Here is a 14,176-nt window from a genome sequence, read left to right on the forward strand (position 1 = left end):
TTACGAGTGGTCTGAGGCAGGCGTTAGATTACCAGTGGTCTGAGGCAGGCGTTAGATTACCAGTGGTCTGAGGCAGGCGTTAGATTACGAGTGGTCTGAGGTAGGCGTTAGATTACCGGTGGTCTGAGGCAGGCGTTAGATTACGAGTGGTCTGAGGCAGGCGTTAGATTACGAGTGGTCTGAGGCAGGCATTAGATTACGAGTGGTCTGAGGCAGGCGTTAGATTACCAGTGGTCTGAGGCAGGCGTTAGATTACCGGTGGTCTGAGGCAGGCGTTAGATTACCAGTGGTCTGAGGCAGGCGTTAGATTACCAGTGGTCTGAGGCAGGCGTTAGATTACCAGTGGTCTGAGGCAGGCGTTAGATTACCAGTGGTCTGAGGCAGGCGTTAGATTACCAGTGGTCTGAGGCAGGCGTTAGATTACCAGTGGTCTGAGGCAGGCGTTAGATTACCAGTGGTCTTTGAGGCAGGCGTTAGATTACGAGTGGTCTGAGGCAGGCGTTAGATTACGAGTGGTCTGAGGCAGGCATTAGATTACGAGTGGTCTGAGGCAGGCGTTAGATTACCAGTGGTCTGAGGCAGGCGTTAGATTACCAGTGGTCTGAGGCAGGCGTTAGATTACCGGTGGTCTGAGGCAGGCGTTAGATTACGAGTGGTCTGAGGCAGGCGTTAGATTACGAGTGGTCTGAGGCAGGCGTTAGATTACGAGTGGTCTGAGGCAGGCGTTAGATTACGAGTGGTCTGAGGCAGGCGTTAGATTACGAGTGGTCTGAGGCAGGCGTTAGATTACCAGTGGTCTGAGGCAGGCATTAGATTACCAGTGGTCTGAGGCAGGCGTTAGATTACCAGTGGTCTGAGGCAGTCATTAGATTACGAGTGTTTTGAAGTGCAACGTTAATAACGATAGTTTCGGGGAAACAGCTCAGAGATTAATGTTCTAACGATAAATTTAGCCTTAAGATGCTTCTGAGGAAACGGGCCCTGTTCTGTTAGCAAGCAGTGAGTCACTAAGCCACGGAGCATGAGGGGAAGGTTGAGCCGACCGGGAGGAAAGGGGACAGAGGATGCGGAAAGGGAGGAGTAATGTCGAAGAGGCAAAGATACAGGAGGGAGAAGGATCTAGCAGAAGGGGGATAGGATAGAAGAGGAAAGGAGAGAGTAGTGGGAGGGGCTGAGTGGATAGGGTTGGATGAGAGACGGAGCGAGAAAAAGAAACAGTAGTGATAAGCGACATAGAGGGGGGTGAGATTAGTAGGCAAACAGCCTCTAGTGTGAGAAAAACACATGGTTTCATATGTGAACATCAACATGTGAAACGTCATGTGAAATATCACCACATGTGGAATCATGCCATTTTCCGTAAGGGGTTCCATCCCAAATGGCACCTTATTCCCGACATAGTGCACCACTATGGTCAAAAGTAGTGCACTATTAAGGGACTAGGGTGCCTTTTGGGACATAACACCTACACCTAGAACTGAGGTTTTTCTTCTTTATCGGAGCGAGCGAAAGTTGCGCTAAATGGCTCAGAAAGAAATTCTAGACACAAGATTGTGACAACCCCAAGCGTCCCATGTCACTGTCATGATCTCATGAGAGGAAAATGATCTCACGGCTACAATCATTCACTTGCCATATTACAAACTCTAGTTTCCATACTTGTTATTAGCATCAGAGACAAATACACAATTGGGTGAATATTTTTATATAAAACGTACAAATAAAAAGAAAAAGTGAAATCACACAACTTGCCTCACAGTAATTGAATGTACAGTTAGAAGGACAATATCTGCACAGGCTATGATACGGCTGGCTGGAGGGTAAATATGAACCTAACATCATATAAACATGAAAGAATGGGGAAACTAGAGGGTTAAACCTGTAGTGTAGATAAACATGGTATTGTAGTGGCTTAACCTCAAACAAATATATTTGTTTAAATAGATACAACATCTCTTGATAATCAGAAAAATACAGAACAGGTATATCTGCGATACTAACAACAATTGAAATGAACAAAAACACTGGGATAAAGGAAGAGGGGGATAGAGGGCAACCTGCTGTAAAAGAAACACCAGACAGACAGCGAGATCTGGTGCATCGTCATGACTCATGATGACCTGAGCTCAACACAGAGCTAACTAACTAACGCCACATGATTGGTGATGTGAGAGTGTGAAATCACGGAGAGAGACAGAACATAAGGGCACTGAGGTCACTGCACCCAGCAATTTCGCAACCCTAGATATGGTATAAACAAATATTCTCTCATCAAACAATCCAAGACATGCTCTAGCCTAGCCATATAACCCAGGGATACAGACAGCATACTGTATAGGAGGAACATGGTAGAGGGATAGACAGACTTGGGTTAAATAACTAGCAACTCTAACCTTTCTCTATATAACCTGAACCTTGCTAAGTTAAAAGCAGCTACTTTTTGTTCCTGTCTGTTGTAAATCTACTAGCGCCATGGACCCCTCTATTAGTTAGTTTTAGGCCTGTTTTATGAGGGTAAAATAACGCTAGCTCCACCCTAATTATACTAGATTGAGAACATTTGACTTACAACCGACGAGCCAAAGTCTGCTAGTTGAAATAGCAAACTGTTATGCTGCCTGGGCACAATCATGAGTAGGGCAGGGTGGAGGGTTTTACATTTAAAATAGCTCCTAAAATAAAATGACAAAACACCTAGGCGGTGTCCCAAATGGCACCCTATTTCCTATGTAGTGCACTTCTTTTAAGCAGGGCCCATTGGTCTCTGGTCAAAAGTAGTGCACAGTACACAGAATAGCTTGCCATTTAAAATACACCCGGTGTAAGTAGGGCCTTGGGAATTTGAGGTGCGACGACATAACACTGACTGAAGTAACATCAGAAATCACCTCAGGTTGTAGCTTACAGTGTCATGGTGCTTCTTTACAGATGATGCTATAGATATGTTGTATATAAAAAAGGTATGTAAAACTGCAGAAAAATATTCAAATATATTAATTTATCTTAAATAAAATTACACCTGTTGTTGCCCTTTTTTGAGTGTACTGTACCTGCCAACGTTTTTGCTTTGATACCTTGGTGTAGCAGTCTATGGAAGCGTTAGAAATCACAAGGGAAACATTTATCTGAGTTTGAGGCTGTGTCTGAAATGGCACCCTTTCTCCTACGGGCCCTGTTCAAAAGTAGTGCACTACATAGGGAATAGGGTGCCGTTTTGGACCCAAGCTGAGTTTAAGACTTGAAGGCAAAAAAACATTTTCATCTGTTCCCCCATTCTGCATTAATATACAAACCACCCACCATCCACAGAACAATACAAATCCCTTAGGTTTCTAGAAACTAATGTTAAAAACACACTAAGGAAGGAGTCCGAAGTTACAGTACGTTCTGACACAGCACTGATAGGCAGTCACACCGAGCTGATTAAAAGACTAGAACCAGATCAGACCAGCCCGCCCTCAGATGTCCAGCGTGTTGAATGTTGACTGAGCTAGACAGGGCCCAGAGGAAGACCCAGACAGAGATACAGGCTTCGTCCCAAATGGCACTCTAACCCCTACATAGTGCACTACTTTTGGAAAGTACTTTCACAAAGTAGTGTACTATACAGGGAATAGGGTGCCATTTGGGACGCACATAAAGTCAGCCCACTCTGCTGTCCAGCTGTGTTACGATCCATCCTAAACCCAACAGCACCCACCACCTACGCAGTGGACATTATTAAATGTCCAACTTTATTAAAAAGTCCTTCCCTTTTTTTATATTCTTCTTTCTCCAAACAGTATTTCACTCTTTCTCTGTGGTTCTCAGGAGTGAGTCCAGCTGATGGGGACCCAGTGCGTGTCAGTCTCCACCTTCTTCAGAGCCATCTTCAGCTCGCTGAATGCCGCCGTCAGGTCGTCGTTGACAATGATCTTCTCAAACAGGTGGCCATGCTGGCTTTCCATCTGCTGGGCGGTGCTCACCATCTCCAGGAAGTCCTCCTCCTGTTGGACAAGAATAGAATGGAATAAAAGATAGTTTATTAGGTACACCGCACATTCACGAAAATAGTTATCTCCTATAGACAGTGAGTATATAAAGCAGGAACACAGGCATTGAGGCATTCAGTTACTGTTCGATTGAACGTTAGAATGGGCAAAACGAGTGACCTACAGTAAGCGACTGAGTGTGGTATGATCGTTGGTGCCAGGCACGCCGATTACAGTATCTAAGAAACGTCTGGCCTCCTTTGCTTTTCACGCACGACAGTGACTAGGGTTTACTGAGAACAGTGCGACAAACAAAAAACATCCAGTCAGCGTCAGTCCTGTGGGTGAAAACAACTCGTTGATGAGAGCCGTCACAGGAGAATGGCAAGAATCATACAAGCTAACAGGAGGGCCCCAAACAGGCAAATAATGGTGCAGTACAACAGTGGGGTGCAGAACGACATCTCAGAAACACACAACTCGTCGGTCCTTGTCACGGATGGGCTAAATCAGTTAAAAACAAGAAGTGGCTCCAGTGGGCACGTGATCACCAACACTGGACAACTGAGGAGTGGAAAAACATTGCTTGGTCTGACGAATCCTGGTTCCTGTTGCGTCATGCTGATGGCAGTGTAAGGATTTGGCGTAAGCAGCATGAGTCCATGGACCCAACCTGCCTGGTGTCAACGGTACAGGCTGGTGGTGTAATGGTGTGGGGAATGTTGTCCTGGCCCACGTTAGGTCCCTTGATACCAATAGAGCAACATGTCCATGCCCCAAAGAATTCAGGCTGTTCTGGAGGCAAAGTGGGGTCCGACCCGGTACTAGATGGGTGTACCTAATAAACTGTATATTTTACTGTCCATTTTGAGAGAAATAGACATCTATCATCTGCTTATCATCGGGACAAGCTTTTGTCGATGGCCTATGAAGAGTAAAGGGCAAGAGTAAGTGAGAATCTCAGGGATGACAGAGACATACACATAAACAAACATAACAGCCATTAACACAGATAAAAAGACTGACCCAAACAGCCCTGTGGAACTGAAGGACACACACACCCACATGTAGCCTAAAACACTATACAAAACCTTAACACACACACACACACACACACGTAGCCTAAAACACTATACAAAACCTTAACACACACACACACACGTTGCCTAAAACACTATACAAAACCTTAACACACACACACACACACACACACACACACACACACACACACACACACACACACACACACACACACACACACACACACACACACACACACACACACACACACACACACACACACACACACACACACACACACACACCTCTACAGAGGTCCAAAACCTCAAGGAATTTTCATGATTTCCTCATTTGGCTACACATAGCCTATCTGATTCAGAAGAGAAATAAAATATTCCTAAAAACGGAAAAATACTAAATATATCTATAACTGACAAAGAGACAGACAAAGCAAGTAGAAGGTCCATAATTGATACATGGCACTTTGGTTTTATGGAGACAGGCCAAAGACAGCTTGTGGACAAGGCATTAAAAATGGGAGGGCTTCAGAAATGGAAATGGCTTGGGCACATGAACCTAGTAGCTATACAACTCCTGGCCTCACCTCTAGCTTGGTCCCAGATCTGCTTGTGCTGTTTTGCAACTCCTATGGTCACTGGCGTGAATGGAGTTGGCAAGACAGCACACATAGATCTGGGACCAGGCTAGCTACCTCCTCACAGTTTCCCCTCTCTGATGGCATGGTATTATACCGCACGGTGATATGTTTATATGGCCTGGTCCATTCCAGCCTCAGACCCAGGGAACATGGCAGGGTTAGAGCGGCTAACTACATTTAGCTAGCTCCTTTTACTAGAGGAATACAGAGCTTCAGATCTCCACTGAGATACGGTCACTGACTCTGCCAAACACACAAATATAAATACATATATACAGACACATTCATAGGCAGGAATACAGACACACACAGACGCATGCACGCGCACCCACACACACACACACAGACGCATGCACGCGCACACACACACACACACACACTAAATTCTACAGTTTTAGAATGTCTCCTTTTCGTCAGCCTAACAGCTCCGAGCCAGGAGTTACTTCAGCCTGTTGCTCGTGGTTTTCCGCCTCATAGTTGATTAGTCGTGCTGCTAAAATTAAACGGTCGCCATGACACAACAATAACTCGTTTTCAAGCCAGTCTCCTCAAACATACCACTCTGCCTCCGACACAGCCTTCGTACTGCTTTCGCTCCCTGTGTTCACGGTCTACTGTACAAGGCAGTAAAAAATCCACCCACATTATCTCACGGTCCATTGTCTTTTGAGAGAAGACATGATGGCTTTATCATCCTCGGTCTGGGAGGAAGGGAAGAGGTTGAGGAGGGAGCAGGAGGTTTGTTGGTCAGGGTTGAGAGGAAGTTGAAGTGGCTCGGTCCGTCCGTACACCATATATTCCCTCCGGTGATCCAAGGCTGTTGACCCTTGGTAGCCTTCCTCTGTGGTCAGCCCTGGGAAAGGATGGAGGTTGGACATGGACACAGTGACCCAGGGTGCTCCTAAATGGCACCCGATTCCCATAGGGCTCTGGTCAAAAGTAGTGCACTACGCAGGGAATATGGTGCCATTTGGGACGCACTACCAGCTATTGCTGCCAGCAGCTCTCCAACCCTTTGGACATTAGACCAGGAACTGGCACCAGGAACTGGCAACAGGAACTGGCAACAGGACGGTGGGGTGGACATGGACAGAAGAAGCCCTAGAGACGCTGTGTATGCCGTTTCCATGTCGACCAGTCGGTCAGTGTCCATGACATGGCAAGTCTCCCTCTCTATGACCATAGCAGGCCATTATGGGGAGAGAGGGAGGGAGATAAAGCGAACAAGAATGAGAGAAGGAGACAGAAATACCTGACAGAGACCGAGAGAGAGAGAGAAAGAGAGAGAGAGATAGATACAGAGACCGAGAGAAAGATAGAGACCTTAAATTGAATTGAGATTGAGGAAGAGAAACAGAGACCAAGAGAGAGAGATACAGAGACCGAGAGAGAGAAAGAGAGATACAGAGACCTTACATTGAATTGAAATTGAGAAAGAGAAACAGAGACAGAGAGAGAGAGAGAGAGAGAGAGAGAGACACAGAGGAACAGAGAGAGAGAGAGAGAAACAGAGGAACAGAGAGAGAGAGAGACACAGAGGAACAGAGAGAGAGAGAGAGAAACAGAGAGAGAGAGAGAAACAGAGGAACAGAGAGAGAGAGAGAGAGAGATTATTATGTTATTATTATATTATTATTATTATGTTATTGTTATTTCTATTATTATTGTTGTTTATCATTCCAAATAGTAGTGGTATGGGTAGTGATGGTAATGATAGCAGTTTAGTGATGGTGGTGGTAGTAGTAGTGGTAATGATGATAGTAGATGTAGTACTGATGTAATGGTGAAGATGAGCGTTATTTAGTTATAAGTTAGTTATAGATTCATTTTCCATATTTAGATTTTTATACTTATTGCATTCTACTATTTTACTATTATTTTACTACTATTTTATTGTTGTTATTTTTAATTTTGTATTATTATTTACTGCCATTTTATATTATTATTTGTTATTGTTTATAATTGTATTACAATGTATATTGTATACATTGTTGCTTTGGCAATATTAACACAATGTTTTTCATGCCAATAAAGCAGCTTGAATTTGAATTTGAGAGAGAGAGAGAGAGAGAGAGAGAGAGAGAGAGAGAGAGAGAGAGAGAGAGAGAGAGGAACAGAGGAACAGAGAGAGATCTATGGTACTGAGCAAGGATAAGGTCTCCTCTCAGTTCTGATGTCTCTTGGCCATCCCCTCGGAGGTCAGGCCCTCAACGGAAAATCTGCTTTTATTCATACGCATAAAATGCACCTGCCCTCTGTATTAAAATGATATAAAATATCAGAACAGATCTGGTTCGGCAAGAGGTCCCTGATTTACTCTCTCTCAAAGAAGACAGAATGTCATTGCTTGGCTAGAGGGAAAGGTAAGACATCAGTAAGTAGCCCTATCCCATGATCCCTTCACTTATTATACTGCTCTTACTAGGAATATGAATATGGACATATTCATTATCGTATTACAGTATCATAAGTGATGTTGGGCTCATATTTCACATCAGCCCCATTTGAAAACAGATATGAATGCATTCAGGTAAAATAAAGCATCGACGGCTCTGTTAAAACAATGAAACGTCTGTTCTCCAGTAGTCTGGATGGGACAATGACCAGACCTGCTGCCTCTAACATTCGTCTCAACTGAAAGAAATATAGCAGGCGGAGAATATAATACAGTGGTGACATTTTCACCAAACAAAGCCTTTCTTTCTTTAATAGCTGGGCCTTGGTTTAAAACGCTGTCTGTCAATCTCTAGAAAAGGTTACAGAAAGGGCTTTGGTAAGAAGAAATATTTCAACCAGGTAACAAAAAGAAACGCTGAGGCTGGATGTGTTACCTGAGCTCTGGATCTAATAAAGGTATTATAGGCCAGGGCAATCAATGTCAAAGTCTGCCCTGTTTTTGGCAACTACTGCTTACTGTTCACATGAGCCATACTGAGAGCAGAGGGTTACTTTCACCCAAAGGTCATACAAAGGTCGATAGCATGACCTCTGACCTCTCTCTGTTTGACCTCTCACCCCCCAGGATGGTGGTCATCACGCATGATGAAACTATTTACCCATGTCCTCTAGCCCAAGAGCTTGGCGAGAAGAAATCCCTTTCTTATTGAGATGAAAGAAAAACATATCAGCGATCTCAGAGATGTAGTCTGAACACGACTGGAGGAAAAAGTGAAAAAGTGACTTTAATACAGTATGTCAGTATACAGTGGGGGAAAAAAGTATTTGATCCCCTGCTGATTTTGTACGTTTGCCCACTGACAAAGAAAGGATCAGTCTATAATTTTAATGGTAGGAGACAGAATAACAACAAGAATAACAAGAATAACAACTAAAATATCCAGAAAAACGCATGTCAAAAATGTTATAAATTGATTTGCATTTTAATGAGGGAAATAAGTATTTGACCCCCTCTCAATCAGACAGATTTCTGGCTCCCAGGTGTCTTTTATACAGGTAACGAGCTGAGATTAGGAGCACACTCGTAAAGGGAGTGCTCCTAATCTCAGCTTGTTACCTGTATAAAAGACACCTGTCCACAGAAGCAATCAATCAATCAGATTCCAAACTCTCCACCATGGCCAAGACCAAAGAGCTCTCCAAGGATGTCAGGGACAAGATTGTAGACCTACACAAGGCTGGAATGAGCTACAAGACCATCGCCAAGCAGCTTGGTGAGAAGGTGACAACAGTTGGTGCGATTATTCGCAAATGGAAGAAACACAAATGAACTGTCAATATCCCTCGGCCTGGGGCTCCATGCAAGATCTCACCTCGGGGAGTTGAAATGATCATGAGAACGGTGAGGAATCAGCCCAGAACTACACAGGAGGATCTTGTCAATGATCTCAAGGCAGCTGGGACCATAGTCACCAAGAAAACAATTGGTAACACACTACGCCGTGAAGGACTGAAATCCTGCAGCGCCCGCAAGGTCCCCCTGCTCAAGAATACATATACAGGCCCATCTGAAGTCTGCCACTGAACATCTGAATGACTCAGAGGACAACTGGTGAAAGTGTTGTGGTCAGATGAGACCAAAATGGAGCTCTTTGACATCAACTCAACTCGCCGTGTTTGGAGGAGGAGGAATGCTGCCTATAACCCCAAGAACACCATCCCCACCGTCAAACATGGAGGTGGAAACATTATGCTTTGGGGGTGTTTTTCTGCTAAGGGGACAGGACAACTTCACCGCATCAAAGGGACGATGGACGGGGCCATGTACTGTCAAATCTTGGGTGAGAACCTCCTTCCCTCAGCCAGGGCATTGAAAATGGGTCGTGGATGGGTATTCCAGCATGACAATGACCCAAAACACACGGCCAAGGCAACAAAGGAGTGGCTCAAGAAGAAGCACATTAAGGTCCTGGAGTGGCCTAGCCAGTCTTCAGACTTAAACCCATAGAAAATCTGTGGAGGGAGCTGAAGGTTCGAGTTGCCAAACGTCAGCCTCGAAACCTTAATGACTTGGAGAAGATCAGCAAAGAGGAGTTGGACAAAATCCCTCCTGAGATGTGTGCAAACCTGGTGGCCAACTACAAGAAACGTCTGACGTCTGTGATTGCCAACAAGGGTTTTGCCACCAAGTACTAAGTCATGTTTTGCAGAGGGGTCAAATACTTTTATCCCTCATTAAAATGCAAATCATTTTATAACATTTTTGACATGCGTTTTTCTGGATTTTTTAGTTGTTATTCTGTCTCTCACTGTTCAAATAAACCTACCATTAAAATTATAGACTGATCATTTCTTTGTCAGTGGGCAAACGTACAAAATCAGCAGGGGATCAAATACTTTCCCCCCCCACTGTATCAGTGAGGTGACCGTTGAATTTATGTCATCATTTAATGCTTTAAGGATGATTTTAAGAATAGATGCTGTCCCTCTGACATGTTGTGCTTAAAACAGTGACGGTACTGTACAACTTAACGGCGGCTCAACGAAGGATTTTCTGAGTTAAGAGCCTGTCCTTTTCCAGAGCCGTGTTGGGCTGTGTGTTAGGTTAGGTCATGGTCAAAACACAGAGGTATGTGTGGAGTAACACCTCAAAGTGGAGCTGAGGCCGCGCTCTAAATTGCTCCCTATTCTCTGAATAGTGCACTTACTTTTGACCAGGGCCCATAGGGCACTATATAGGGAATAGGGAGCCATTTGGGGTAGGCCCTGATGCTCTGAGCTGAAAAGAGCAGACACACTGAGGGAGAGACGGAGAGAGAGAACAGACGAAAGGCAGAGAGCAGCCCAGAGCCCTGCGGGGCCGCGAAGGCCGAGGCAGACATCCCACTGAGCCACCCGCCGATCTGATCTGCACCTGCCGGTCTACACCTCCTCCTCCGCTCCCCCAGCTCGGTGGACACGACCTTCAGCGCTGGCGCGTGGAAAGCCTCCACGCCTCCAACATGACAGCCACTCTCTCTCCCCCTCACTCTTTATTTCTTTCTCTCTCTCCCCCCTCTCCCTCTCTTTCTCCCCTTTCTTCTCTCTCCCCCCTCACTCTTTCTCTCTCCACTCTCGCATCATCATATCACGCCATCCCGGCATGTGGCTGTGACCTGGGTTCTGGCCTGTAGCGTGGCCCAGCGGAGAGAGACGCGCGCGCCGGACCTGATGACCCGGCGAGCTGGGAAAGCCATCAGCTGCCACACGTCTACGCCGCCACCACGGCAACGCGCCACGGCTAATTGGTTTCATGTGGGGCCCGGCTGTGAGCCGCGACGGAAAGGTGTGTGACACACAACCACACACACACACACACACACACACACACACACACACACACACACACACACACACACACACACACACACACACACACACACACGCACACACACACACGCACACGCCCGCAAGCACACATACACCCATACACCCTAGCCTGCAACAGAAAGCTGTAGGTAGTAAATATGACCTCACCACCACAACTAGCTCCCCAGAGCCCCAGATAAAGTTTGTGTTAGGTGGGTTTCTGATAACCTACTGGTACACAACAGCTTGGTCATGTGGTACACGAACACTGCTCGATAACCTTTGATCCTACCTTATAACGTCTCGTTACATGCCCGCACACAGTGACACACACAGTGACACACACAAAGACCACATCCCTTTTCACTGGAGACGTCTGAGTGGGAAGTGTGCTTCCAACGCAAATAACAAATCATTATCCATTTTGTGGATTTCTTATCTTAAAAAAAAAAAAGTTGTTTGACGTTCTAAAACACTGCCTGTTTTACCTGAGTCCTGTTCTTCAAAATGTGTGAACTTTTACACCCCTGGATCAAGTTTGAGCCTTCCCACCACGTCACATTTACCCTGCATGAAGAGGACCTCTCAAATAGCCAGTCATTTCAACTTTTTGACATTGTGTGACATTCTAAAAATGTGTTTTTACTTCAAAAAGACGCAAACTTTTAAGCGCAAGGCTTTTCTGTCACTGAGATTTTTGATAAGGTGACAATACAATTCTCTTGACAATACGAAAACATTTAAACGTTTTTGCTGACGTGACTTACGGAGAATGATTTAGCAGATCCCTTGTCGTCCTTGCCTGAGCTGACCTTAGCGTTCCGTCTGCTCTCTCGCAGGCGCTCGACGGGCGGTGGCTTCACGAACACCACATAAGGTTTAAACTCTGCCGTCCTCAGGTGCTTTATCGTCTGCGACACACAGAGGAGAGAGAAAACACAGTTAGCAGAGTGTCTGGTTCATCTATTTGGAGATATCGCAGAGTGGAATTAGACCCAGATCTCCATCTGTCACAGTGCAAAGGCGATGACACATTACACAGCTGGGTCGCGTTGACACGTAGCACACAGTGTGTGTGTGTGGGTGTGTGTGTGTGTGTGTGTGTACTGAACCGCAGCCGAGCAGTGTTAACCGGCGCCGGTCCACTTCCCTCTGGGCCCGATACCGCGGCCTCTCTCGCTGTGTTCTGCTAAGCGGGTTCGAAACCCTGGGCCGATATGAAGTCCACGTCCAACACAGCACCATATTCCCTAATTAGGTGCACTAGATAGGGAATAAGGTGCCACTTGGGACGCAGACGAAGACAGGAGCAGAAGACAGGAGGGAAGCTAGACTACCATTAATCTCCATCACAGAGAGGGAAGAGAGCTTTCATAAGGCGCTCGGACGGTCAGCACGGGACCAGTCAACATCCCTCGCTCTGCAACACCACCAGGCTGACATGAAAATCATGTGATTGACTACTGAGCGGGTAGAGAGCTACAAGGGAGCACAAAGGCACAGACGCGTGCGAGCACGCACATATAAACACATGTAGACAAACACACACAGCATGGGCTAACGAGAGGCTAACTGCTTGCTACTTGATCAGGGAGAGATGGTTCCAGAACAAGCCAGTAATCTATATAATAGAGGATTTCGGCCTCAGAGAAAACTAACTGAGGATGCCTATGGGGCCCAGGCAAGAGAGGTGTGTGTGTGTGTGTGTGTGTGTGTGTGTGTGTGTGTGTTTGCGAGGCAGGGTTGAGGCAGGGTGGGTGCTAGGCCTGGCCTGGGGTAACAGGATTGTAACTGTGGGGTTTGTGGGCTTTCAGTGACATACAGGCCACTTATGAAAGGCAGATCATCACCACCACCCAGACACATAAGCCAAAGAGGAAATCTTCAAATAAGGAACATTAGCAGTAATTGCTGCAAAAAATGGCCCTTTAAGCCAGGTTTGGTTGGTAACCCTGTAAGCAGCCATGGCCTGCAGAAAGCTGCCTCTGAAGTCTTCTGAAGGATGAGATTCCTCCAGGAGATAGGCAGAGAGAGAGGTGGAAATCTAAACGTAACATAGAAAGTGTTGGCCCCATGTTTCATGAGCTGAAATAAAAGATCCCAGACATTTTCCAGACACAAAATGCTAAATTTCTCTCAAATTCTCTGCACAAATTTGTTTACATCCCTGTTAGTGAGCATTTCTCATTTGCCAAGATAATTCATCCACCTGACAGGTGTGGCATGTCAAGAAGCTGATTATACAGCATGATCATTACACAGTCCTCAGCCTGATCAACTCTATGTGAAGGAGATATGTCCCGCTGTAGGAGACAAATGGTGGTCACACCAGATACTGACTGGTTTTCTGATCCACGCACCTACCTTTTATTTTTAAGGTGTCGGTCACCAACAGATGCATATCATGTGAAATCCATAGATTATGGCCTAAATAATTTATTTAAATTGAATGATTTCCTTATATAAATGTTAACTCAGTAAAATCTTTGAAATTATTGCATGTTGCTTTTATATTTTTGGATGAAGGGATGAAGGGAGAGATGGAAGGACCTTGGGAGGGAAAAGAATGAAGAGATGGAGGGTAGAGGTAAAGTCAGGGAAGATTGTGACTGGGTCAGGGACTTGTGTAACTCACATGAGGCTGAACGTCCAGTAGACACACCTTGTTCTTGGACAGGACAGAACGCACAGAGTCCAGACTGGTTCCATAGTAGTTCCCTTTATACTCACCATGCTCTATGAACCTACAGAGAGAGACAGAGGGAGGGGGGGGGAGCAAGCG

The 14,176-nt window shown here is 45.6% G+C and overlaps 1 protein-coding gene across 1 annotated transcript in view; it reads right to left on the reverse strand.

Moving 5' to 3' along the window:
• Positions 1 to 1,689: 1,689 nt before the first annotated feature.
• The window catches only part of mpp7a (MAGUK p55 scaffold protein 7a), a 331,927-nt gene continuing 319,440 nt past the window's right edge, over positions 1,690 to 14,176 (reverse strand). Inside the window, exons 16-18 of the mRNA XM_082965658.1 lie at positions 14,030 to 14,138; positions 12,162 to 12,305; positions 1,690 to 3,986 (exon numbers count right to left, since the gene is read on the reverse strand). Coding sequence (XP_082821784.1) covers positions 3,807 to 3,986; positions 12,162 to 12,305; positions 14,030 to 14,138 — 433 coding nt within the window. The 3' untranslated portion in view covers positions 1,690 to 3,806. The remainder of the gene's footprint in view (positions 3,987 to 12,161; positions 12,306 to 14,029; positions 14,139 to 14,176) is intronic.

The sequence above is a fragment of the Salmo salar genome, chromosome 19 (genome assembly GCF_965601325.2).
Source record: "Salmo salar chromosome 19, fSalSal1, whole genome shotgun sequence".
Classification (NCBI taxonomy): Eukaryota; Metazoa; Chordata; class Actinopteri; order Salmoniformes; family Salmonidae; genus Salmo; species Salmo salar.